Source organism: Puma concolor, chromosome C1, assembly GCF_028749965.1.
Source record: "Puma concolor isolate L17-30 chromosome C1, mPumCon1.1.hap2, whole genome shotgun sequence".
Classification (NCBI taxonomy): Eukaryota; Metazoa; Chordata; class Mammalia; order Carnivora; family Felidae; genus Puma; species Puma concolor.
The window spans coordinates 100893632-100918882 of NC_141674.1; the positions used below are offsets into that span (position 1 = coordinate 100893632).

Sequence of the window (25251 nt, forward strand, 5' to 3'; positions counted from 1 at the left end):
GAGGAGAAAAATGACGTGTATTGACACGCACAGTGTGCCTATCAGTGTTATTATCAATTGCGTTATTACCAGTACTTGTTATCATCTGTCCTGTTCTAGAAGGAGGAGATGTAGTCTCAGAGATGAATTAACTTGCCCAAAGTTGCACACCTAGTATGAGAGCAGGTTTCAAACTCAGGTCTGTCTGCATCCAAGACTCTTGGACCTTCTAGGTGGGAGCATGATAGTAATCACTATCATAGTCACTATGGGATGACGGAGATGTGGAAGGGAGCAGGGAGAGGCAAAAGAAGGTGAGAGGGAGGAAGGAGGAAAAGGAGGAGAGGTAGGATGGAGAGGAGGAGGAGAAAGAGAAGGGATGGAAAAAGGAAGGAAAGTGCAAGGGGAAGAGACATAGGGGAAGGAGAGGGAGGGCCAGAAATCTAGACTCTAATTAAAATGGATCTCATTACTTTCTGGGGGCACCTCACAGAACTCAAGAATGGGCAATTGTCAGGACAGGGTTGAGAGACTACTGCTCTGCTTGGTCTGTGCTACCTTGAGGAGCAGGGCTATTCTTCTGGGGGAGGAGGTGAGGGAGAGCGGGGAGGAGGGAGAGCGAGGCAGGCATTGCAGCAGCTTCCATTTGTGACTGGGCTAATCTGTCCTTTGGGGATTTGCAGAATAACCAATTACAAGGGGCAAATTCTAGCCCTTATCACTCAGGAGTGGCTACTGTATCACTAGACCACTCATTTGGGATCCTGGCCTCACTGTTTATTTTCTAATTCAATACATCATCACTTAAACTCTCTGAACCTCAGTTTCCCCGTCTGTAAAATGGAACTAAAACTACTTGCCTACTTTCCTTATAATGCTTTTATTTACACATTTCTTTAATTCAAGTATAACTAACATACAGTGTTATATTACTTTCAGGTGCACAATATAACGATTCAACAGTTGTATACATGTCTCCCAGCTTATCAAGGTAAGTGTACTTTTAACCCCCTTTATCTGTTTCACCCATCCCCCAACCACCTCCCCCTGGCAACCACCTGTTTGTTGTCTGTATTTAGGGGTCTGTTTCTTATTTGTCTCTTTTCTTTGTTTTTTTTTTTTTTCTTTCTTAAATTCCACGTATGAGTGAAATCGTATGGTATTTTTCTTTCTCTGACTTATTTCACCTAGCATTACACCCCCTAGGCCCATCCAGGTTGTTGCAAATGGCATGATTTCATTCTTTGTTATGGCGAATAATATTCCGTTGTATACCACATCCTCTTTATCCATTCATCTAATGATGGACATCGGTTGCTTCCATATCTTGGCTATTGTAAATAATACTGCAATAAACATAGGGGTGCACATGTCTTTTGAATTAGTGTTTTCGTGTTCTTTGGGTAGAGAGCCAGGTCTCTGGTAATTCTATTTTTAATTTTTTGAGGAATATCCATACTGTCTTCCACAGTGGCTAAGCCAATGTGCATTCCCACCAACAATGCATGAGCGTTCCTTTTTCTCTACATCCTCACCAACACTAGTTATTTCTTGTGTCTTTGATTGTAGCCATTCTGACCGGTGGGAGGTGATATCTCATTGGGGTTTTGATTTGCATTTCCCTGATGATTAGTGATGTTGAGTATGTTTTCGTGTGCTTTTTGGCCACCTGTACGTCTTCTCTGGAAAAATGTCTATTCAGTTCCTTTGCCCATTTTTAAATTAGATTAGTTGGGGTTTTTTTGGTGTTGAGTTGTTTTTATATATCTTGGATATTATATATTTTGGATATATATTTTGGATTTTATATATTTTGGATACTATATATTTTGGATATATATTTTGGATTTTATATGTTTTGGATACTATATATTTTGGATATATATTTTGGATTTTATATATTTTGGAGATTTTACATATTTTGGATATTAACCACTTATTGGATATAGCATTTGCAAATATCTTCTTCCATTCAGTGAGTTGTCTTTTGGTTCTTTTGATGGTTTCCTTTGCTGTGCATAAGCTTTTTATTTCAGTGTAGTCCCAGTAGTTTAATTTTGCTTCCGTTTCCCTTGCCAAGGGAGACATATCTAGAAAATTGTTGCTACAACTGATGTCAAATAGACTACTGCCTGTGCTCTCTTCAAGGAATTTTATAGTTTCAGGTCTCACATTTAAGTCCGTAATCCATTTTGAGTTGATCACTGGTATGGTGTAAGAAAGTGGTCCAGTTTCCTTCTTTTGCATGTAGCTGTCCAGTTTTCCCAACACCATTTATTGAAAAGACTGTCTTTTTCCCTTTGCATATTCTTGCCTCCTTTGTCAAAGATTAATCGACCACTTAATTGTGGGTTTATTTCTGGTCTTTATATTCTGTTCCACTGATCTATGTATCTGTTTTTATGCCAGTGCCATACTGTTTTGATTACTACAGCTTTGTGGTAGATCTTGAAATCTGGGATTGTGATACCTCTGGCTTTGCTCTTCTTTTTCAAGATTGCTTTGGCTATTTGAGGTCTTTTGTGGTTGCCTGGAAATGTTGGGATTATTTGTTCTAGTTCTGTGAAAAATGCTGTTGGTATTATGATAGGGGTTGCATTAAATCTGTAGATTGCTTTGAGTAGTATGGATATTTTAACAATTTTCGTTCTCCCAATCTATGATCAGAGAATATCTTTCCATTTGTTTGTGTCATCTTCAATTTCTTTTATCGATGTTTTATGGTTTCTGGAATACATGTCTTTATATTCTTGGTTAAGTTTATTCCTATGTATTTTATTATTTTTGGTGCAATTGTGAATAAAATTGTTTTCTTAATTTCTCCTTCTGCTACCTCATTGTTAGTATACAGAAATGCAACAGATTTCTGTATGTTAACTTTGTATACTGTGACTTTACTCAATTCATTTATCAGTTCAAGTAGTTTTGCTGGAGTCTTTGCTGGTTTTCTATAGGTGGTGTCACGTCATCTGCAAATAATGAAAGTTTTACTTCTTCCTGACTAATGAGGACGTCTCTTATTTTATTTAAATATCTCTGAGTTCTTATTTCTCTTATTCTTGTCTCTTTTTTATTTTCTTGTCTGGTTGCTGTGCCTAAGACTTCCAGTGCTATGTGGAATCAAAGTGGTGAGAGTGAAGGGGTGCCTGGGTGGCTCAGTCAGTTAAGCATCTGACTCTTGATTTTGGCTCAGGTCATGATCTCATGGTTGTGAGATTGGGCACCGTGTTGGGCTCCATGATGAGCGTGGAGCCTGCTTGGGATTCTCACTCTCCCTCTGTCCCTGCACTTCCTCCACTCACTCTCTCTGTCTCTGTGTCTCTCTATCTCTCTCTAAAAATAAGTAAATAAACTTGGGGCACCTGGGTGGCTCAGTCGGTTAAGCATCTGACTTTGGCTCAGGTCATGATCTCACTGCTTGTGTGTTCAAGCCCCGCATCGGGCTCTGTGCTGACAGCTCGGAGCCTGCAGCCTGCTTCGGATTCTGTGTCTCCCTTTCTCTCTGCCCCTTGCCTGCTCTCTCTCTCAAAAATAAGCAAACATTAGAAAAAGAAGAAATAAATAAATACATACATACATAAACTTATAAAAAAAAAAGTGGTGAGAGAGTGTGGATATTCTTGTCTCATTCCTGGTCTTAGAGGAAAAGCTCTCAATTTTTCACCACTAACTATGATGTTAGCTGTGGAGTTTTCATACATTTATTAACGTTTACATTTATTATGTTGAGGTCTGTTCTCGCTAAACCTACTTTGTTGAGAGTTTTTATCATGGATGGATGTTGTACTTTGTCAAATGCTTTTTCTGCATCTGTTGAAATGCTCATATGGTTTTTGTCCTTTGTCTTGTTAATGTGACGTATCGATTGATTTGTGAATATTGAACCACTCTTGAACTCCAAACCTGGAATAAATCCCACTTGACCATGATGAATGATTTTCTTAATGTATCGGTAGATTTGATTTGCTAATAGTGTGTTGAGAGGATGTTTGTATCTATGTTCATCAGAGATATTGGCCTGTAGGTTTCTTGTTTTGCAGTGTCTTTTTCAGGTTTGAATACTGCGTATTTCTTTTTTTTTTTTTTTTTAATTTTTTTTTTCAATGTTTATTTATTTTTGGGACAGAGAGAGACAGAGCATGAATGGGGGAGGGGCAGAGAGAGAGGGAGACACAGAATCGGAAACAGGCTCCAGGCTCCAAGCCATCAGCCCAGAGCCTGACGCGGGGCTCGAACTCACGGACCGCGAGATCGTGACCTGGCTGAAGTCGGACGCTTAACCGACTGCGCCACCCAGGCGCCCCTGAATACTGCGTATTTCTTAAGTACTTGGCAGGTGCCAGAACTATGCTCAGTGCTCTCTTTACAAGCACCATTGTTTTTAATACTTAATAACAAGCTTATGATTCATAATATAAATTACGATTATGTTTGTTTCCGAAGTGATTAAAATGAGGCTTAGCAAGGCTAAGTATCTTGCCTGACATGGTCCTGTTGTTATACCTGTTATAAAAACCTGAAAGATTTGGACTCATGTTTTTTGACCCAAAGAGTATCTTTAAAAAAAAAAAAAAAAATCCTGGTCCCTGGGAACCCTGGAATCTCATGAGGAGTAAAGCATTTGTTTGGTCTCACCTAGATGCTGCCTTTTCAGAGCGTGTAAAAAACCCACATTAAAGGCCAGGTTGGTCCCCTTTGAGTCTTGGCTTCCTGACTGGCGGCATCAGTGAATTTATTTAGGGATTTGAATGATGCCCTCTGAAATGTGGTCCTTTCTAGAGGTACCCTGCTGTAGCGGAGTGGCTCTGCCAGACAACAAGTGGTTTAGGATTTGATTTAAACTTTTTTTTAAGTTTATTTATTTATTTTGAGAGAGAGAGAGAGTGCACGTGCAAGCGGGGGAGGAACAGAGAGAAAAGGAGAGAGAGAATGAATCCCTACAGGCTCTGCACCGTCAGCACAAGAGCCTGATGTGGGGCTCGAACTCATGAACAGTGAGATCATGACCTGAGCTGAAATGAAGAGTCAGATGCTTCACCGACTGAGCCACCCAGGCGCCCCCAGGACTTGTATTTGAAGTTTAAAAAAAAAATTTTTTTTTTTATATCTTTATCGATTTTTGAGAGAGAGACAGCATGTGAGCAGGGGGAGAGCAGAGAGAGAGGGAGACACAGAATCTGAAGCAGGCCCCGGGCTCTGAGCCGTCAGCACAGAGCCTGACATGGGGCTTGAACTCACAAACTGTGAGATCGTGCCCTGAGCTGAAGTCGGACGCTCAACCGGCTGAGCCACCCAGGTGCCCCTGGATTTAAAGTTTTAAGAAAACTTTTTGAAATTCTTTTTTTCTTTTCAGTGTGGCATAAATATTGCATTACTGATGTATAATTTGATGAGTAGTAATAGGGGACCGGTATCCCTTTTCCTTTTGTAATTTTATAGCTTCCACATTATTTTTTAGAGGTTTGAATATATCATCTCTTCAGGACCCTGTAGATTTTAATTACCAAAACGGCTACATAAGTTTTTACGAAAAGCAGAGTGACCTTATTTTATAGCTGAAACAAAGCCCAAAGCTTGGTCCCAGCAGCAGGCAGTTAATAGGTCATTCCATAAAGATTTATATATACTTTGTGGACAGAGAAGAATTTCAAATAGGGTAAGTCAAACTATAGACTCACTTATCTTTAATCACTTTGGGCACGTTAAGATTTACTTCAATTAGGGACTGTATTCTGGCTAAATGAGGTTTGTTTTTATGAAGACTCCGAAAAACACTGCCATTAAACAATTTAGAGAATAGTAAATTCAGCAACTAATGTTGATCTACCTGCAGGGAAACAAAACCACCGCGTTTTCTTTTGTTTTAGCATGAAGGTAGCTTTGCCACGAGACTAGAGAAACACACAGTGTTTCATAATTGTATTTATGCACCTGACATAAGAAAATATTCCTCCAAAGTGAAAGCAAAAATCTTGGGCAGAAATAGCTGGGCGTTGGAGGGAGGTGGGTATGTGTGCAGGGGAGAGAGAGAGGGTGAGGGGCTCTCTTCCATTATCTCTCGGATTTAGCAATAGCTAAACCTCAACCTATCTTTCAGCTCACTTTGCTGCTGTGCAATTCTGAAGAGGAAAAAAAAAATCTGTGATTAAAATCCTCAATCTCAGCATCCCTATTCCCACACCCGCTATTCTTTTCCCTCACAAAAAATCGGTTGCCAGTGCCTCTGCTATGATCCTTCCTTATGTGGGTTTCCTCTCTGGAATAACAGCTAAATCAGGAAAAGGTCTTGGCCACAGCTCACTGCTTCAGCGACTACCTCGAGGCCAGCTGGGGACCGGCAGTCTCAGACACCCGGCCAGTTGCCACAGATGCAATTGCTTTGAAAACCAGGTTCCCGTCACCGCTAACCTCATGCAGAAAAAATGAAAATGGGAAACGCAGTGATATTTTATTCAGTTTCCTCCTGCTCATTCTAGGAAATAGAACCGAGGCAACATATGATTGGAATAAAATGAGTTTTTTCTTAGCAAATAAACATTCCACATGCAGAATCAGTACAAAATGGGGCTTAGAGAGTGTTCTTAAAACATTAAATGGCCATCCTTCGTCTTCCAATCAGTGACGACCCGGGGAAGGGGGGGTGTTGGAAATGGTTGACATTTAGAGAATGGCCTTCTTATTCTTTTTTTTTTTTTAAGTTTATTTATTTATTTTTGGGAGAGAGAGAGAGAGAGAGAGAGAATGAGCAGGAGCTGGGGAGGGGCAGAGAGAAAGCGGGAGACACAGAGTCCGAAGCAGGCTCTAGGCTCTGAGCTATTAGCACAGAGCCCGATGTGGGGCTGGAACCCGAGAGCTGTGAGATCATGACCTGAACCGAAGTCGGACGCTTAACAGACTGAGCCCCCATAGATGCCCCTTTATTCTTGTTTTTGAAAACAGCACTGAAGTGTGTAGAAGCCTTAGCATTTATAATTTTGTCATTACAAGTAGAAGTATCATTTAAGCGCGTTTTGGATGAGATATAAGGAAGTGCGGTCATTATGATGTCTTGAGATCTCTTAATTAAGATCACTGGAATTTTCTGCAGTAATCCTTCATCTGCAGTATGAGCCCCAGAGCACCTCTCCTTTTAGGGAGGGAGATCAGGAGAAGCTGGGCCTTAAAGTGGGGAAGACAGGGAGCACACGTGGCAGCTTGCTCCCAGATATAATCCACACCTTGTGCCCTGACACAGTGAATACACGCCCCTAATAACCTGCCTTATTCCTGGCTCTCTCTCTCCCCCAAAGCTCATGCTATTAGTTAATAGACTCTTTCATATGCCCGAGTGGCTGTGTCCCCTCCGTGCTGGGGCATGCAGGCCTAAAGAAGCAGAGAGAGGAGTTAACCCCGTTGTAATCCTGCCATGAAATCACAGGATTCTCTTCACTGTGGGAAGGGCAAAGGCCAGTCTCCCTCCCGTTCGGATGTCACGTGAACAGCAGTAACCATCCCCCCAGATTCATCAGACTGAGAGAGAGAGAGAGACGCTGCTTAGCTCAGGGACTGGAAAAGCTGTGCCTCAGGGGACCAGAATGACATGGGAAGTCAGGAGGGGGCTGGACCTGCCAGGCTAATGGGAGAGAAGCCTGTAATCTCAGGGGGCAGTTCGGTGGCTTTGAGTGCAGGCTGTGGGGTCAGACAGCCTGGTTCCTACTAAGCAGTTGATTGTGGGTACATTTGGGAACCTCTACAGTTTCAGTGGTGGCCTTGAGTTTCCTTATCTCCAAAATGGAAATAATTATTCTGACAATTATAAGAGATAACGTGTACTGATCGCCTGGCATGCGGTAAACGCTCCATAAATGGTAGATATTACTATCATCGAAAGCAAAACAGAGTCCTGATATATGCAGGCCAAACCATTATGCTGCATACCTTAAACGTATAGGGTGATACGTGCCAATCATTTCTCCACGACACTGGAGGCAACTGAATAAATAAATTTAAAAAATTCTAACACAGGGGCGCCTGGGTGGCGCAGTCGGTTGAGCGCCCGACTTCAGCCAGGTGACGATCTCGCGGTCCGTGAGTTCGAGCTCCGCGTTGGGCTCTGGGCTGATGGCTCAGAGCCTGGAGCCTGTTTCCGATTCTGTGTCTCCCTCTCTCTCTGACCCTCCCCCATTCATGCTCTGTCTCTCTCTGTCCCAAAAATAAATAAACGTTGAAAAAAAAAATTAAAAAAAAAATTCTAACACATTATTTAAAAAAAATACAGATGTTTTTCAAAGGGCATCTGATGTGTGACTGATGGTTCTTTTGCCCCCGAGTCCAGGTCCCTGGATGGGCAAGGAGAGGGGCCACCTTTAGCTGGACCTTCTGGCTTTTACTTGAGCTCTGCAAATGTTGATTTTGCATCGGACTGATTTCTGTGGGGAGGACTGGTGTGAAAGTAGGCTGAGCTCTCCGTTGGCCGTTTTCTGTTTATGCTGTACCTGGTCCGTACAAGTGGTCTAATGAATATTAATGAGTCAGTATTAATAAACGTCTACCTGAGAGAACTGCAGAGTGGTGGCCTCTGACCTTTCATCCCGTCTCCCCTGTTTTCTGGAGTTTTGATAGTGACAATTATGGTTGTAACATCCATTTTTATTAAATAAGGAAAGAGACAGAATTAAGAAAATGAAAGGCTTGGGTGCACTTGGCTGTGCTGCTTGCTTAAACGCATATGAACTGTTACCATTAACTTTGTCCTGGGCACCGCGCCAGCTGCTCTGTCCTTTAGCCACTGCAAGAACCTAAGAGGAAGTGATTTTTGTGCTGAGGATCAGAGACGTCAAGTAGCCTGCTCCGAGTTACACAGCCGCAAGGGGCAGAGTCCCGGTCCATCCACGGCAAGATCTAACTATTCGCTCCTTGGGTGTTTGCGGAGAACCTGCTCCGTGTTATTCAGGGTGCTGGGTGCTGAGGACATAATGGGGAGCCGGATAGACTCAGTCCCGACCCTCACAGAGCTTCCGGCCTCAGGAGAAAGGCTGACAGATACAAAGGCAATTTTAAGTCTATGGCCAAAAACACAGGGTGCGGCGAGGCAGAGGCCCCTGCTTAGAGCCCGGGGGCCAAAAGAACCAGGCATGCTCGGGGAACTTTAAGGAATTCACTGAGATGTTAAGGGTTACGTTCTCAATAATGGCACAGGCAGAGGACTGGGGGCTCTCGGGGAAGGGACCCACTCTAGTGAGATTGAGCCGATTTCACAAAATCGTGTTGTCAGACTCTGGTGTTTCCCAAGGCAGTGATAATAGGCTCTCAGGATGATAATGTTTTTTTCTACTAGGATTTTCCAAAACAGAGTGGGACTCAAGGTTTCTCCGTGGCTGTTCCACGTTCTTATGTCTCAATATGAGTGGAGGGGCAGCCCTGACTGGCTCACGGCACATCAGATTCACTAAGGGAATGATCGCAACCAGACACAACATGTGTGTGTGGACTCAGGGCGAAGTCCTGATGTCTCAGCAGTTCTTGGGGTGGGGGTGGGGCATGCACAACATCTCTCCTGAATAACGCCCATTGATCCTGTGCACCTAAGACTTTGTGCCAGGCTGTGTTCGTTTTCTTTTCTCTTTTTTGAATTTTATTTTTGAGAGAGAGAGAGAGAGAGAGAGAGAGAGAGAGAGAGAGAGAGAGTGTGGGCAAGTGAGCATGGGCAGGGGAGGGGCAGAGAGAGAGGGAGAGAGAGAATTCCAAGCAGGCTCTGCAACATGAGGCTTGATCCCATGAACCTCGAGATCATGACCTGGGCCGAAATCAACGGTTGGACGCCTAACCGACTGAGCCACCCAGGCGCCCGGTGCCAGGCTGTGTTCTCGAGCTGCACGGGTACCGACTCACTGAGTCTGTGTCATGACCCTATGAGGTAGGAGCAATTACTCCTAATGCTTCCGATGAGGAACCGGAGGCACAGAGAGCTTAAATAAGTAATAAATAAGCTCAAATAAGGCTCATGCAGCAAGCAGGTGCCAGAGCCATTATTTAAACCTGGGGTGGTGTGGCCCTAGAGTCTGTCCTCTTGTTCCCAGCCTTTACTCCCTCCCCCCTCCAACTGCTGGGATTGTATCAGACTTGCCCAAAGCTCATGAAATCATCTGTGCAAATTATGGAAGACAAGCCGTAGTGCCTTTCTCTGGCAGTATATGAATTAAAACCATTTATGGACAATCTCATGGATAAATCTACCGCCACCCACACCCGCCCCCAGTGCTTTTGACTCATCACCTCTATACCTTCCCCAAACAACCAGACATTGTCAAGCTTGTTGCCCTCAGTGGAGCAGTAAGCAAAGACATCTCGCTGGAACCTTGAAGGTGTTGTTGTTTTTTTTTCACCTAAGCCGTAACCGTGTTTTCTCCTTAGAGAGCTCCAGAAAGACTCAGCCTAAGGTGGATAGTGGTGACACTCTAGCAGCCCTTTGTCCCCAGCAAAGCACCTCAGGGTTCATTACATGACCACATCCTTCTCCAGGAGATTCTAATGTAGTGGCTCAGGGAAGGGGCTGGGCATCCACATTGAAAACAACCCTCCATGGGTGATTCTGATATGCAGCTAGAATTGAGAACCACTGGAATTGGTCAGTTAGATGGGGGTCATTAATCAGTCTGCTTAACAGAGAAAGGTGAAGAACTCCTCACATCAGTGATGATGATGATGATGATGATGATAAATCAAATTAGTTGAATGAATGAATTATTCCACAAAGCCTTAGGATGTAAGTGCTCCCAGACTATTTGGCTATTTGATTAGAAATAAATATAGTTCCTTACCTTCGGAGCCACAGTCTCATCAAGAGGTCCATCTCTGGGGGCGCCTGGGTGGCGCAGTCGGTTAAGCGTCCGACTTCAGCCAGGTCACGATCTCGCGGTCCGTGAGTTCAAGCCCCGCGTCAGGCTCTGGGCTGATGGCTCAGAGCCTGGAGCCTGTTTCCGATTCTGTGTCTCCCTCTCTCTCTGACCCTCCCCCGTTCATGCTCTGTCTCTCTCTGTCCCAAAAATAAATAAACGTTGAAAAAAAAATTTAAAAAAAGAGGTCCATCTCTGTTATGGAAAGTTGCAACCTAGGACCTCTGGGTCTCCTATCCATAATTGCCTTGCAGGTCTGTGTCCTTTGGTCCATCTTCCCTCCAGCTTTTATTCGGATTGCTCCCCGTTGTTCTTCTTTCTGTATTTATGCAGTATTTAGTTTGATTGCTTACCTTGGGTCTGGTGGTTACTCCCCAGCCCTGCTTTGATCCGTATAAGGAACTTCTGCTTCTCCTGCTACGTCAGCCTAAGTGAACCTGATGTCCCAGAGACGCCGTGACTCTCACATTCCCTGCTGCCTGTAGGAATCTCTGATAGAGAAGTTAAGACAGGAGAGAAGTTTAGTTTAGATGCAGAGAATGAGTCTGTATGAAATAGCAAAACAGACATTTGAGGAATCTTCATTTTCCCCCAAATCATTTTCCCCCAAATCATAAGATAGGACATTTTGCTTAAAACTGAGAGAAAGCGCTGAAGACCTTTCCAGGTTCCTTGTTAATAGCTTATGATAATGATTGACATTGCTACCGTGGAATGATACATTTTTTTTTCCTGTTGGGTGCTGAGTCCATGTCCCAATCTTGGTGAATCTTTCTGTGCAGTGTGTATAACCGCTGAGCATTATTCACATCTCCTGGTGCATCAGTTCCTGCCTTCCTTCCCTCCCTCCTTCCTTCCATGTGTGTACGTTTGCAGAAAGTACAAAGATTTGAACAAAAAACTTGCCACCGACATGAAAACAAAAACAAAAAACCCCTCCGCTTGAACAGATCTAGCTCAATTGGAAATATAAACTATAATTTTATTACGGTGGCCTCGCTGTTTCCGTGTTGTTTGAAACTAACAAGTAGTAATACTTTTTGCAAAATAGCAGAAAAGCACAGTGTGTCAGGCCTTCCAGCTTACATTATAGGGAAGAAGACCCCTCTGCAGCATCTTGACAGCAGGACCTCTGTGATTTTAGCATTTCTCCAGGAAGGGAGAGATGTCCATATAGCATGACAGTAACCAAATCATGCTGTAAGTTGAGTGGTATAGCAAATGACCTTAAAGGAGGAGAGCCCACTTCACTGTGTGGCTTACACCGCCCTGGAATGCAGAGGGCTGCAACTGAAGTAACGTGGTCTGAAGTGAAATTATCCAATAATGGCTTGTAATAAACGGCAGACTCCATGTGTGAAATTCAATGCGATATTCGCCCTCAAATAAAGTGTTAACTTTAAAAATCAGACACAAAAAAGGTTTTGTCTTTTCAGAACACATCCTTGCCGTCATTTAAGGGCCAATACTGGAGTCACACATCTCGTTATGGCTGCATTACAACCAGGAAGCTTCCAGTCTGCAGCCTCCAAGCAGATTCTCTTTAGGGTTCCAAAAGTTTTCTCAGCTCTTTGAGCAGTCCTGTTGTGGATTACAGGCTCAGACTTTGCCCTGTGTGTTAGAATGTTAGCCTGAAATTGCACAACACGTTTGGAACTTTATTCGCCATTTAGAACGGCTGTAAAGTAAATACAAAACCTTAAAATTCATAATTGGAAATCTGTAAGTCCTTTAAACCTTTTTCATGCTTGAAGCTACTAAATTGCCTTTGCAATAATAGCTCCTTAATTTTCAGCATTTATAAGTAACTTCAGTTTGGTTGTATTATATGTACACCTCTCCCAGCTTCAGTCAATGGAAAATCATTGTTCTCTGAAGGATAGACACACATTGTAAACTCAAACATTCGTTTAAGGTAATTAATAACGACCAGAAAAAGGAAAGGAGTTATGTGCCATGAAAGCTATAACTCTCTGTAAGAATTCACAGGTCAATGTACCGGATTTACTTGTTTTCAATACCAGCTGTGCACTATGGAAAGCCATGACTACTTTGCTACTTTGGTAGTTAGTCTGATAGGTGCGTTTGAAAACCATTATGTATAGGAAAGTGGAAGAATCTGCAATAAAAATAGAATCTTACAGGACTATTATGTGGAAGTGATTATTTAGAATATACATAAATTTTTCTGGTGTTGTTAAAGTGTCCAGATTATTGAAACATCCCCTGAGCACCAATAGTTAAAAGTGGAATACTTTTTTTTTAAGTTTATTTGTTTGAGAGAGAGAGAGAGAGAGAGAGAGAACGTGCCCAAGCGGGGGGAGGGGCAGAAACAGAGGGAGAGAGAGAATCCCAAACAGGCTCTGTGCTGTCAGTACAGAGTCTGACGCGGGGCTTGCTCCCACAAACCGTGAGATCATGACCTAAGCTGAAATCAAGAGTCAGATGCTTAGCTGACTGAGACACCCAGGCACCCCAAAAGTAGAATACTTTTGATAGACATTAATTAAAATGGATTTGCATACTCCTTGTATGTTGAATAGAATTTAACTTTTTAAAACAAATTTTTTTTAAATGTTTATTTATTTTTGACAGAAAGAGAGCAGGAGCAGGGGAAAGGCAGAGAGAGAAGGAGACACAGAATCTGAAGCAGGATCCAGGCTCTGAGCTACGAGCGCGGAACCCAACATGGGGCTCAAACTCACAAACCGTGAGATCATGACCTGAGCCAGAGTGGGATGCTCAACCGACTGAGCTACCCAGGCACCCCTATAATTTAACTTTTTAATGAACCAGCTTGAATGTCAAAATTGTGGGGCTGGGTGTTAAGTGGCATAAAAAGAAACAAGGAAATAATATCTTCTTTCCCCACAAAAAAACCTCCTCTTCCTTTTGATGCCATGCATCATATTTTCTAGGGCAGGTATATATGTGGGTGCTATCTTTAATCCTCTCCCCTGCCAACCAATCAACTCTGCTATCTGAACGCCTCTTGAAATGCCTGCTCGTGTTCTTCACCAATACCACTACCGTAGTTCAGGCCATTAATATCTCTTGGCTAGATGGTAGAATGAGTTTTCTAAATGGCCTTCCTGCCTTTATGCAGTCTGACCACCCTGAAGTCCACTCTCCCCTTTATAGCCAGAGTGATCCTTCTAAAAATGCACATCTGATCTAATCATTCCCTCGTTTAAAACCCTTTAATGGCTTCCTATTGCTCTCAGAATAAAACCCGGCTCCTTAATGTGGCCTCCTTAGAGGCCCTTCATGATACGATCTCTAGTACCTCTGTTTTTTGTCTGCTTGATGTAGCTGTGTCTGATAGATCGTTAAAATCTCCCACTCAGACAGTGGGCTTGTCAATTTCTCTTTGTACTTCTGGTGGTTTTGCTTTCTGTAATTGAAAGCTATGTTATTAGGTACATTCAACTTCTTGGTAGCGACCCTCTTTATTTCGTTTGGTTTAGAAGACTTTTGTCTGATATTATTAATGCTTCATCAGCTTTCTTTTTGATAGCATTTTGATAATTTATCTTTTTTATCCTTTTATGTCCCGTACTTCTGTGGTTTAGTTTTGGGAGTCATTTGCTATCATCAAACCAACTTGATACCCTATCTGTCTTTAATAAGTAATTTAAATCTGATTAGTTATTCTACTTGCTGATGTATTTGTACTTAATCTTACCATTCCATTTTGTGTGTTTTGTCATGCCTTTCTTTTCTTTTTTTTTTCTTCTTCTTTTCCTTCTTTTGAATGATCGGTTTTCTGTATTAAATTTCCCTAATCCTTGGCCATTCTTTTCTCTCTGCAGATTTAGAAGTTCTAGATCAGCTTTTTATTAATATAAAATATCCTATTCAGACAAAGTCATTATGTTTATACCTCTCCCAAACATGACAAGGGATTGAACACGCTTGAACCATCCATTGTACATTTTCTTCCTTCTTGTTATTTTTTTTAACACTAAAGTAGTCATTTTTAATTTTACCATCACCTTTTATTAATTCCTTCCCTCACCAGTATCTCTTGAACCCAGTGCTTTCCCTCTGGGCTTATTTTTTTCTCACCGGGAAAGGGGAAAGGACATTCTTCAGTTCTTTTGGTACAGGTCTGTGGGTGGTAGATTCTGTTAGTCTTTTACAATTGAAAATGTCTTTGTCTTGACGTGTCCCTTAAATGGAAATCTAATTCTTGCATGATAGTGTTCCATTTAACTTTTTTAAAAAAAATTTTTTTTTCAACGTTTATTTATTTTTTGGGGGACAGAGAGAGACAGAGCATGAACGGGGGAGGGGCAGAGAGATAGGGAGACACAGAATCGGAAACAGGCTCCAGGCTCTGAGCCATCAGCCCAGAGCCTGACGCGGGGCTCGAACTCCGGGATCGTGAGATGGTGACCTGGCGGACGTCGGACGCTTAAACGACTGCGCCACCCAGGCGCCCCATAACTTTTAAGATATTTCATTGTTTTCTTGTTTCTGTTGCTTTTGAGAAGTCTAGTTATATTCTCTTTGTAGATAACCAATGTTTTCCCTTTGGTAATTTGAGATTTTATCTTCATCCTTATTGCTCTGTAGTTTCACTCTAATGCGACAGAAGTATGAGTTTACTTTCATTTATCTTGAGCGGTACACATGGTATTCTGATGTTTTGATTAGAAAATCTTCAATCATTTCTTCTTCTTCTTTTTAATAGCAGTTTCTCCACTCTGCCCTTCAGTTTTCAGTTTTTCCTTCTGGAACTCCTGTTAGACATATGTTGGAGCCACTCCCTAGAGAACCCATGAATCTTAATTTTTTTTTGTTCACATTTCAAAATCTCTTTATATTTCTATACTGTGTTCTGGGTGAATTATTCAGTACATGCCTTTAATTCATTACTTTTTCTCTTCAACTTTGACCAGCTCTTAGTCATCTATTGATTTTCTTGTTTCAGTGACCATACTTTTATGTTTAAGATTTCTATTTGTTCTATTTCACATTTATCTGTTATTTATTCAGCTTGCATTTGTTCCCTAATTTCTTGTCCTTTAAAAATGTCCCTAATTTCTGGGCACCTGACTGGCTCAGTCAGTTAAGAGTCTGACTTCAGCTCTGGTCATGATCTTGCAGTTCCTGAGTTTGAGCCCCGTGGTAGGTTCTGTGCTGGCAGCTCAGAGCCTGGAGCTGCTTCGCATTCTGTGTCTCCTTCTCTCTGCACCTCCCCGGTTCATGCTCTGTCTCTCAAAAATAAATAAGCATTAAAAAAATTAAAATAAAATAAAAAAATAAAATGTCCCTAATTTCTTGTCATTTATCTCTTTGAGAATGCAAAAAATATTAATATTTTAATATTGTATTTATTTTATTAATATTTATTTTAATATTTACTGCTTTACTAATTAAGTTCCATAGAGTTAATTTTATCTAGCGTAAATTCATGTTCTGAGTGGGGCGCTTGGGTGGTTCAGTTGGTTGAGCGTCTGACTTCGGCACAGGTCATGATCTCGCGGTCTGTGAGTTCAAGCCCTGCGTTGGGCTCTGTGCTGACAGCTCAGAGCCTGGAGCCTGCTTTGGATTCTGTGTCTCCCTCTCTCTCTGCCCCTCCCTTGCTCATGCTCTGTCTCTCTCTCTTTCTGTCAAAAATAAATAAACATTAAAAAAAATTCATGTTCTGAGTGTTCATTCTTTTGGTCATTTTTCTCAGTGTTAGATATGGATATGTGCTTGGAACTTGTCGGTCAGGCTCATATTGAGTGGGAAGTTTTTATTTGCTGTTTTCTGTTTTAGTTTAGTGTCGGGTTCCCCTCCCCCCCCCTTTCACTTACCCTGTGCTCACCCCTCTATGTTCAGTGACTTTTGCCTCCACCTGCCTTCCTGGATCTCCATTCTGGAATCGGGTCTACTGCTGGCATTTTGATGTTTCTACCTGACAGTGATATTGGGGCTATTGCAGAACCAGTCCCTTGGCCACCTGCTTGGCTTGGTTCCTGATTCCAAGGCTGTGTCTTTGTCCTTCTGCTTCCCCAGGCCGTGGGTTGGCAGCAGTTTATTTTCAGCCTTCTTTCATGAGCTCCTGATTTCAAGAACCAAGCCTGGCTTCTGTCTTCCACCTTGTTTGGAGCATCTTTAGTTCCTGTCACCTTGCAGAAGACAAAAATCTTGGCTTTCAAACCTGAAACCCCAGTAGGCCTGTGGCTTCAGACTTGCTAAGTGCTTTCTGCAGACATTTTTATTCCATTTCTGATCTATGAAAGGGGTTATTTGTTTCTGAGCCTGGCTATACCTTTCTGGTTTTCTCTTTCTGTATTTTAATTATCATTGCTATTTGTGTGGAGTAAAGGGAATGGATCAAAGCATGACCTTACTGCACCAACTTGAATAGAAGTCCTTCTGCGTTTACCTCTCTGGATTTATCTCTCACCATCCCTCACTCTATGTTCTAGCCATAAATTCATTACTTTAGAGGCTCAATAAATTGCATACCCTTTCTCCCCACCCCGCCCCCCGACTTTTGGATGAAGTAAGACATAGGGGACAGTCAAGTGGAGATTGAAAAAAAAAATGCCAGCTTTATTACAAGATAAGCTAATAAAGAGCAAGGTTCTCGATCTGTAACCCAAAAGGGCTTGCTGACATTCTGTACCAGCTTCCAGCTCCCACAGAATTTAGCCTCCAAACACCATACCAAAGGTGAAAGTTGGGTCTGCAAAGCAGACACGTTTACCCAAGATCACTGTCTGCACTGTCTGTGGCAGAAGGAGAACAAGAGAACGAGTCCTCAGTAATTGAGGCCTTTTAATAGATTAGCTCCATCCAGTAAAGAACTATATACAAGCCACAGAATGTAATGGTACTCCCCAATCAAGAAACTCACTCCTGAGTGTGAAGGATAGCTATGTAAGGAGACAAAAGCCATATTCTAATGGAACACTCTCCTACCCACCCCCTGTAAAGATATGCCCCTGAAACATGCCATGTTCTTCCTCCTTCCCTCATGTCTTTTTACAGGCTCTTCCCACTTCTTCCATCTGTCAACTCCTTCTCCTCCTGATGCCTATGGTAAAACCATAGGTAATATTTACTGAATCCCCACTATGGTGAAGTACAACCCTATGAGGTTTGTGTTTTTTTTTTTGTTTTTTTTTTGTTTTTTTTTTTTTTTTTTTAACGTTTATTTATTTTTTTGGGACAGAGAGAGAGACAGAGCATGAACGGGGGAGGGGCAGAGAGAGAGGGAGACACAGAATCAGAAACAGGCTCCAGGCTCTGAGCCATCAGCCCAGAGCCCGACGCGGGGCTCGAACTCACGGACCGCGAGATCGTGACCTGGCTGAAGTCGGATGCTTAACCGACTGCGCCACCCAGGCGCCCCGAGGTTTGTGTTTTAAATGTAATCTTATAGATGGAGAAACTAAGCATAAGGAAGGATTCCAATGTTTCCAAGATCACGCAGGTAGGATGGCGGAAGCAGGATTGGGCCCAAGATTCTTTTAGTTACAGAACCTATATGCCTTTCATTATGTGCAGCTGCCCTCCATATTTTATTCATCTTGGGATATTTAGAACACAGCATAGCACCAGTAGAGAGTGGATGCTCAATAATATTTAATGAATGAATGTATAAATCAATGAAACATAGTCTCAAGTTAACTGCCTTGAGTGGATTAAAAACAACTTTAATATGAGGATTTATAAAGAATGCTTAACTTCCTTTGGCATCAGACTGCGTTTTATCAAGGTGGATGAGAGCATCCACTTGGAAGGCTTCTGTAGTGGCTGCGAGGCTCTGCTGTCACTCCTGTCTACCCCTTTCGATTTTAGGTCTTCTCCTCCAGCTCTTCAAGAAGACAGTTGTTGTCTCTTGGTTCTATCTCACTTTTGTCCCTGGCCCAAGCCTGCTGGCCTCCCGAAAGAGTGATCCTTTACACTGGCAAAACTACTGATGCTTCGTCATGTACAGCCTCCATATGGTACCTCCATGCAGACATGCTGTGTATTAGCCAAGACTCTACACTGCAAGCCACAGACACTAATTCTGATGAGAAAAGAAATGTGTAAGCAATGAGAAAAGCTTGGGTAACTGAGACGTTCAAAGGATGAAATAGCCTTAGATATGGCTGGATACAGAGCAGAAGTAATTTATATGAGCCCAGTGAAGCTTAGGCTTCTGGGTTCCTCCTTGCTTGGCCCTTTCTTGGGCTCTGGGAGAGGTCCCAGCAACGTGTTTAAATAGTCATAGGTTTTTCTAAAATTAGAAAATCTCACTTTCCCAGTTCAAGAGTACTGAGGGATTAGGGCCAGGCAGCTAAGCTATTGATTGGAAGAGTAGTCAGGGAAGGGGTCTGGATAAGTGGCAGGAAAAAGCAGCAACTATTGCATATTCTGCTCCCTAGGTTGGAACACCACCCTTCTCTCCTCCTGGTTACTTAAAGGCTCACTTCAGGTGGCACTTGATTCAGGAACCTTCCCTGATGCACTCCCAATCTCTCCTCCCCCCCCCCCCAACTCTGGTGCCCTTTGAGTGATCCCACAAACCCCTGGGGCTTTATTCTAATATAATTCTCCCCGGTTTCTAATTGTCAGTGTTCAGCTATCTCCCCATACCAGACTGGGAGCTCACTGAAATAGGGATTCTGATTTAATTTTCCAAATCTCTAGCACCTCGTAGGGGATGTCACACAGTAGTCCTTCAACAAATGCGTCTTTTATAAACAGATGAGCCGCAAAGACTTTGGCTCTGGTGAGGCAGCTGAAGCTTTTATGGCTTTGCTGATTTTTCATAGAGCTAACTTGAGAGTTTCGTAACATTGAACTTGAGTTTATCCCTACCCTCCGAGGAAAAAAGCTTCATAGAACAATGCAAGAGCAGAAAGAACAGGCTCTCTATGCATTTAGTGGTCATAGCTGATGATTTCTTCTCTAACATCTTTCTTGGATACTTTGGGAACCAGGTGAAACTAGGAAGGAACAGGTTAAGTAAACCAAAAGCCTCTTTTTGCATATCAGGTATATGCATATATTTTTTTCTTTTTTTTTTTTTCTCTAGCATATAGCCTCAATTTCAATGAAAACAGAGCTAGATGGTATTTGTGTGTGTGTGTGCGTGTGTCTGTGTATAATAGGTGTTAAAATTGTTTTGATAATGGAAAACTTAACAGATGACTGAACAAAGACAAATAATTTTTACAGTGTAATATGTAGGTGGATCTTAGCAATGGTCCTATAAATCCGAAATACGTATGGATAAATTTTGTTTCACTAGGAATTTAAGAAGTCATATTTACTAAAATATCAATTAATGTATATGGATTTATAAAAAGGAAATCATCACTTTATCTGACACTTTGGAATCTCGTCTATATCTCTGATCAAAGTATAACTACTCTTTGAAAATAAGATATTCTCTTTGCACTCTCTAGACTGAAATCCTTCCCTGTAACATATATTTACATATATTTCATGTACTCTCTGCTTTCTGTTGATTTCCCCCAGATGTGTTTTAACCTTGATACAACGGAGTCCATCTATTTGAAACCTGACCTCAACTTTCTCAAGTACCAGTTTCTATAACATTATTTATTTAATAATAAAAGCAACACAAACAGAACACAGGGGGTAAATCATATGTAATACCAACATCCTAACACAACAGCTATAATAATTTTTCAAATCTTACCTTTTAATCTTTTATTTTATATACTTGTAATTATAATTTATGAATTAAATTTGCAACTTGCTTTAAAAATCCCCACAAAAAAGTCCTGCTGCTTTTACAACTTATTGAAAGGGACCTAGTCTCTAGAAGAGAATACACGCACACACTAAATATATATATCTAATTTTTTTACACACTATTTTTTGATGCTTGTAATTATAACTGATAGTATTCTCAATGCCTTTAGAATTGCAGGCTGCATTTAGACATCTGTAATAACCCCTAATTTATTTTATTATTTTTTTATTTTAGGGAGAGAGTGAGAGAGTGTGCTAGTTGGGCAGGGGCGGGGTCGGAGAGGGAGAGAGAGAATCTCAAGCAGGCTCCATGCTCAGTGCAGAGTCTGATGGAGGGTTCCATCCCACAACCCTGGGATCATGACCTGAGACAAAATCAAGAGTTGGACGCTCAACTTACTGAGCCACCCAGGTGTCCCTAACCCTGAATTTAAATAATGACATTTTTACTTTCCTGAAGGAAAAATGGATTTTGCAAAAAAGGCAAGGGCAAGAAAGAGGAAGGGGGACATATAACCCTTTTCCAGAAGCTATAGCCTTTTCCAGGTTGAACCTGCCTAAGTCACATTAGATTATGGCGTGTTTCCTGATTGATCTCTCTAGTGTTAATGATTTGGTGTCAACTTAAAAGATATTCACTTTTCAAGATTCATATAACTTGCTACATCATTCACAGCTCAATATTTATTTCCCCTCATCTTTTCATGGAAAAGAATGACCTCATCAGTAGGAAACTCATGTTTCTTCTCCTTTGGCTTCCAGACAGGCTCAGCTTTAGAAACTTATTCATAACATTGTAGGGCCTTTCTTAAACCTACTCTTCACAAGTGTCCCAACACAGACCTCACTTTGGATTCAGCACACTTCACTACCAGCCTGACTCAGTGAAATCGTGAGGGGGGGGGGGGGTTCCCTTAACATTTTATCTCTTTGATACAGTGAAGCATGGCAAGTGACAATGACTTCTTTTGTCATATTGTAGGTAGTTAGATATGCAGGGCTTCTGAAAATAGTGCAGACTGGAATGTACTTTGACTTGTGCCAATGAACATGAGGATTCTTTTGCTTGATTTTTGAGCTAAGACTGTCCTTTTCTCCCCTGCCATTTAAGGGCCTCCTCTCTAATCCCCAGCTACCAGTGAGGATGTGCCCAGAAAGAATGACAATTTATCTTAATAGAATAAAACTCAACGTGAAAGTAAGTTGCAAGCGACAGTATACATAATTTTTTTTTTTTTTTTTTTTGTATTTAATCACAACACATGGTTCTTCTCAACGCTACGGATGAAGGGATTGCTTTTAGGCCTGGATTTCAACAATATCGCCCTTTTGGGTTTTAGCACCTCCTCGTTCATACTTGCCTTTTTTTTTTTAACGTTTATTTTTGAGACAGAGAGAGACAGAGCATGAGTGGGGGAGGGTCAGAGAGAGAGAGGGAGACACAGAATCTGAAACAGGCTCCAGGCTTTGCACTGTCAGCAGAGAGCCCGACGCGGGTCTCGAACCCAGGGACCGTGAGATCATGACATGAGCCGAAGTTGGACGCTTAACTGACTGAGCCAACCAGGCGCCCCCCCCCTTTTTTTTTTAATGGGAGTGGAGGTGCTCAGGAGTGTGAAGAGATCAAGGAAGAACAATGTATTGCCGAAATTGAACCCCGAGGGGACTGAGGTCATATGGGGTCATACGGGCTGGGGTCACACGTTCCTCAGAATGGAAGCCCTAAGGAATGGGCAAGGTCGCCATTCTTAACACGGAGCCAGGCAAACGGCCCGAGCTCAGTATTGATGAGCGAGCCTAGGGTGCCCAGCAGTGTGTACATCGGCTGCATGGAAGAAGTTTGAGAGCCGGCCGTTGAGCCCGAGGTACGAACGGTCTATACCACAAGACTCCCCGCGAAGCAAGATTAAACGCCAGAGCCCGTTAATTCTGGTAAGCCTTAACTGAGGCGAAACCTTCGCGACCTGAGCCCTCCTCCCGCTCCCCAAAGCTGGGTCAGGGCCACCAACCGGCGATGGCAAAGCGCCTGGCAGCGGCGAAGTTGGCAGCGAGGCGCAGCCGGCGACCCTCGCCCACCGCGCGCCCAGACGACGGCGGCAGGACGCTTCCGGGGGGGCGCGCGGGCGACGGGCGGCGGGCGGGCGCTGGAGCCCGCAGCGGCGGCGAGGCCAGAGCGCGGGCCGGGTGGGGCGGGGCCGGGAGCGTGCGCGCGCACCTCACACTCCGGCGCCCGGGGACGCCCACTCGCGAGTCGGGGCGGCAGGCCGGCCCGCGCCATCCGATCCCCCGCACGCCGGGTCCCTCGCAGGCGTGTGCCCAACGGGTGTCGGCCTCCTGCTGTCTGCGCTCTCCGGGCCTCAGAGGCAGGGGCCGAGGACGGGGCCGCAGCCCCGCACCGCGTGGACGCGCCGCCTCTCCCGCAGCCGCCGCCGCTGCGAGCGACCGGAGGCGGCGCCGAGGAGGCCCCCACGGCGGCCGGCGAGGACGGAGACGGGGCCGACCTCTGCCCGCCCGAGGCGCGGCCGCTCCCGCGCGCCCGGGGCCGCCGCCTCCCCAGCGCCGAGCGAGGAATGAGCAGGCGCCTGCCCCTGGCTCTCGGACCGAGGGGCCGAGGCTCGGCTTCTTCCCACGCCGCAGAGCCGCGGGGGCCCGGTCACCGCGGCGGGGCGCGGCGGGGTCAGCGGCGGCCTCGTCCGGGGAGCAGGCGCCGGGGTTAACTTCGGCGGCGGCGGCGGCGGCGGCGAGCGGGAGGCGGAGCCGGGCGGGGGCGGCCGCCGCGCCTCCCCTCCCCCCGCACACGCCGGGGCTTCTCAGTGGCCGCCCGAGGAGGAAGTTCCGCTCCCCGCCAGACCCGTGCGCTAGCAACAGCGGCGGCGGCGGCTGCGAGGGCGCAGGCTTTTGGGGGCGCGAATGCCCTTCGTGCCGGCCGTCGAGGGGGCAGCGTCGGAGCTCTCCCCGGAGCCGGGAGCCTGGGGGCGGCGTCGGGAGGCGCGGGCGTGCGAGACCCCCTCCCTGCGACTTCGCCCGGCGCCGCTGCTTCGCCTTCCCGGCGAGGCGGGAGACCTCCCTCCCCGTTGGCAGACTTCCGAGGAGCCCCTTATTTTTCCACCACCGAGGTGAAGAGATTCTGAAATCGAAGCGTCAGGGGTGGTTAAGTGAACCTTCTGCAACTCCTCGGATCTGGTCAGGCTCCCGTTTGGGGCGGCAGACCACATTGAAGCATCTCACTGGGGTGCCGGAATGGAAGACCCCACCTTGCATCTTTTCTGCAGCGTTGCTTGCCTCGTCCGCCGTTAGGAATGAAGAGGAGACTTGTGATAACCCGAGGAGGTACTGAAAGCCAAATGGCAGAGAAAATATCACAGGACACAAACTAGTGATCGTGTGGGGGCCACACACGTTTTTGAATGTAATTGGACGAGCGTGAAAGAGGTGCCCTATTAAAAAGCACAACAGTCCTTTAAGAGGAGCAAAATTGAGTTTCCCCATTTTTGCCAAGATTTTGAAGACTGTTCAATGTATTGTACATTTGATATAAGATGATAACTTTATAAAATATTCTGCCCGAGAGCGTAAACGATGACTACCCCGGCCCTGCTCCCTTTATCTGGACGAAGGATACCACCTCTGAACCTGGGGCCGCCTTCCTTTCCGCATCACAGGGCTACCTTGAGACTTTCTGAGAAGTTTATCCTCCTCCTTATTCTAAGTGCCTTCATCACCCTGTGTTTTGGGGCATTCTTCTTCCTTCCAGACTCTTCAAAACACAAACGCTTTGATCTGGGTTTGGAAGATGTGTTAATTCCCCATGTAGATGCCAGCAAAGGGGCCAAAAACCCTGGAGTCTTCCTGATCCATGGACCTGATGAACATAGACACAGGTTTGTTTATTTCAGAAGTTCTGATATTAACATTTGGCAGAGCAAGGTATGGTTTATTGCATCAGACCGGTCTTAAAAATTTTTCCTTGTTGTTGTTGCAGTAAAATGTAATTTTCCTCGAGTCGTTAGAGTTGTAGTTATTTCAGAACTGATAGAATGGAACCATAGACGGGAAGGGCTCCTAGAACCTAGTCCTCCAGCTCCTTTGTTTTATAGAGGAGAAACGTTTGTGCTCAGAGATGTAGTGCCTCATATGAACGTTTGGGAATGGAGGTATGAAAATTTAATCTAAAGAAATGATGACCTATGCTGCGCCTTCATTTATTAAGAATGTGTTGCATTCAGTCTTAGTGCCACCCTGTGAAATAGACCCATTGAATCCTGACCGCTTCTGTGAGTTTGTTCTCTCCCAGAGGGCTCTTATTCTCTGGCTTGTAGTTAAAGCTTAGTAGTGAATCTTAGCTTTTTAGGAAGGCAAACTATGGGCAGAATATACCTGTGGTGTCTTAGCCTACAGAAATATACTGATTTCTGTTATTGTCAGGGACCTGTTTTGGTGCTCCATATGGAATTAGTTACGTTAAAAATATCATTGAATCTTACAGTCATTTCACTTTGTGTTTTGTAACAAGATTTGGTTATATATTTTAATTTATTTTTTATAATGTGTGAGATGGAGTGTGTCAGGGAACTGTTGCAGTTTATTTGGTTAAAGGGATCACATTCTTTCACATCACCAAAGTGAGGGGAGCGCTCGGTGATTAGAGCCAAATTGGGGTAAAATGGGAGCTCTAGTGACTGTA

The 25251-nt window shown here is 43.9% G+C and overlaps 1 protein-coding gene across 2 annotated transcripts in view; it reads left to right on the forward strand.

The window, feature by feature from the left end:
- Positions 1 to 23899: 23899 nt before the first annotated feature.
- The window catches only part of MAN1A2 (mannosidase alpha class 1A member 2), a 175520-nt gene continuing 174168 nt past the window's right edge, over positions 23900 to 25251 (forward strand). For both annotated transcript variants that reach the window (XM_086717938.1, XM_025934471.2), the window contains exon 1: positions 23900 to 24448. In XM_086717938.1, the coding sequence (XP_086574064.1) occupies positions 24147 to 24448 (302 nt within the window). In that variant the 5' untranslated portion in view covers positions 23900 to 24146. The remainder of the gene's footprint in view (positions 24449 to 25251) is intronic.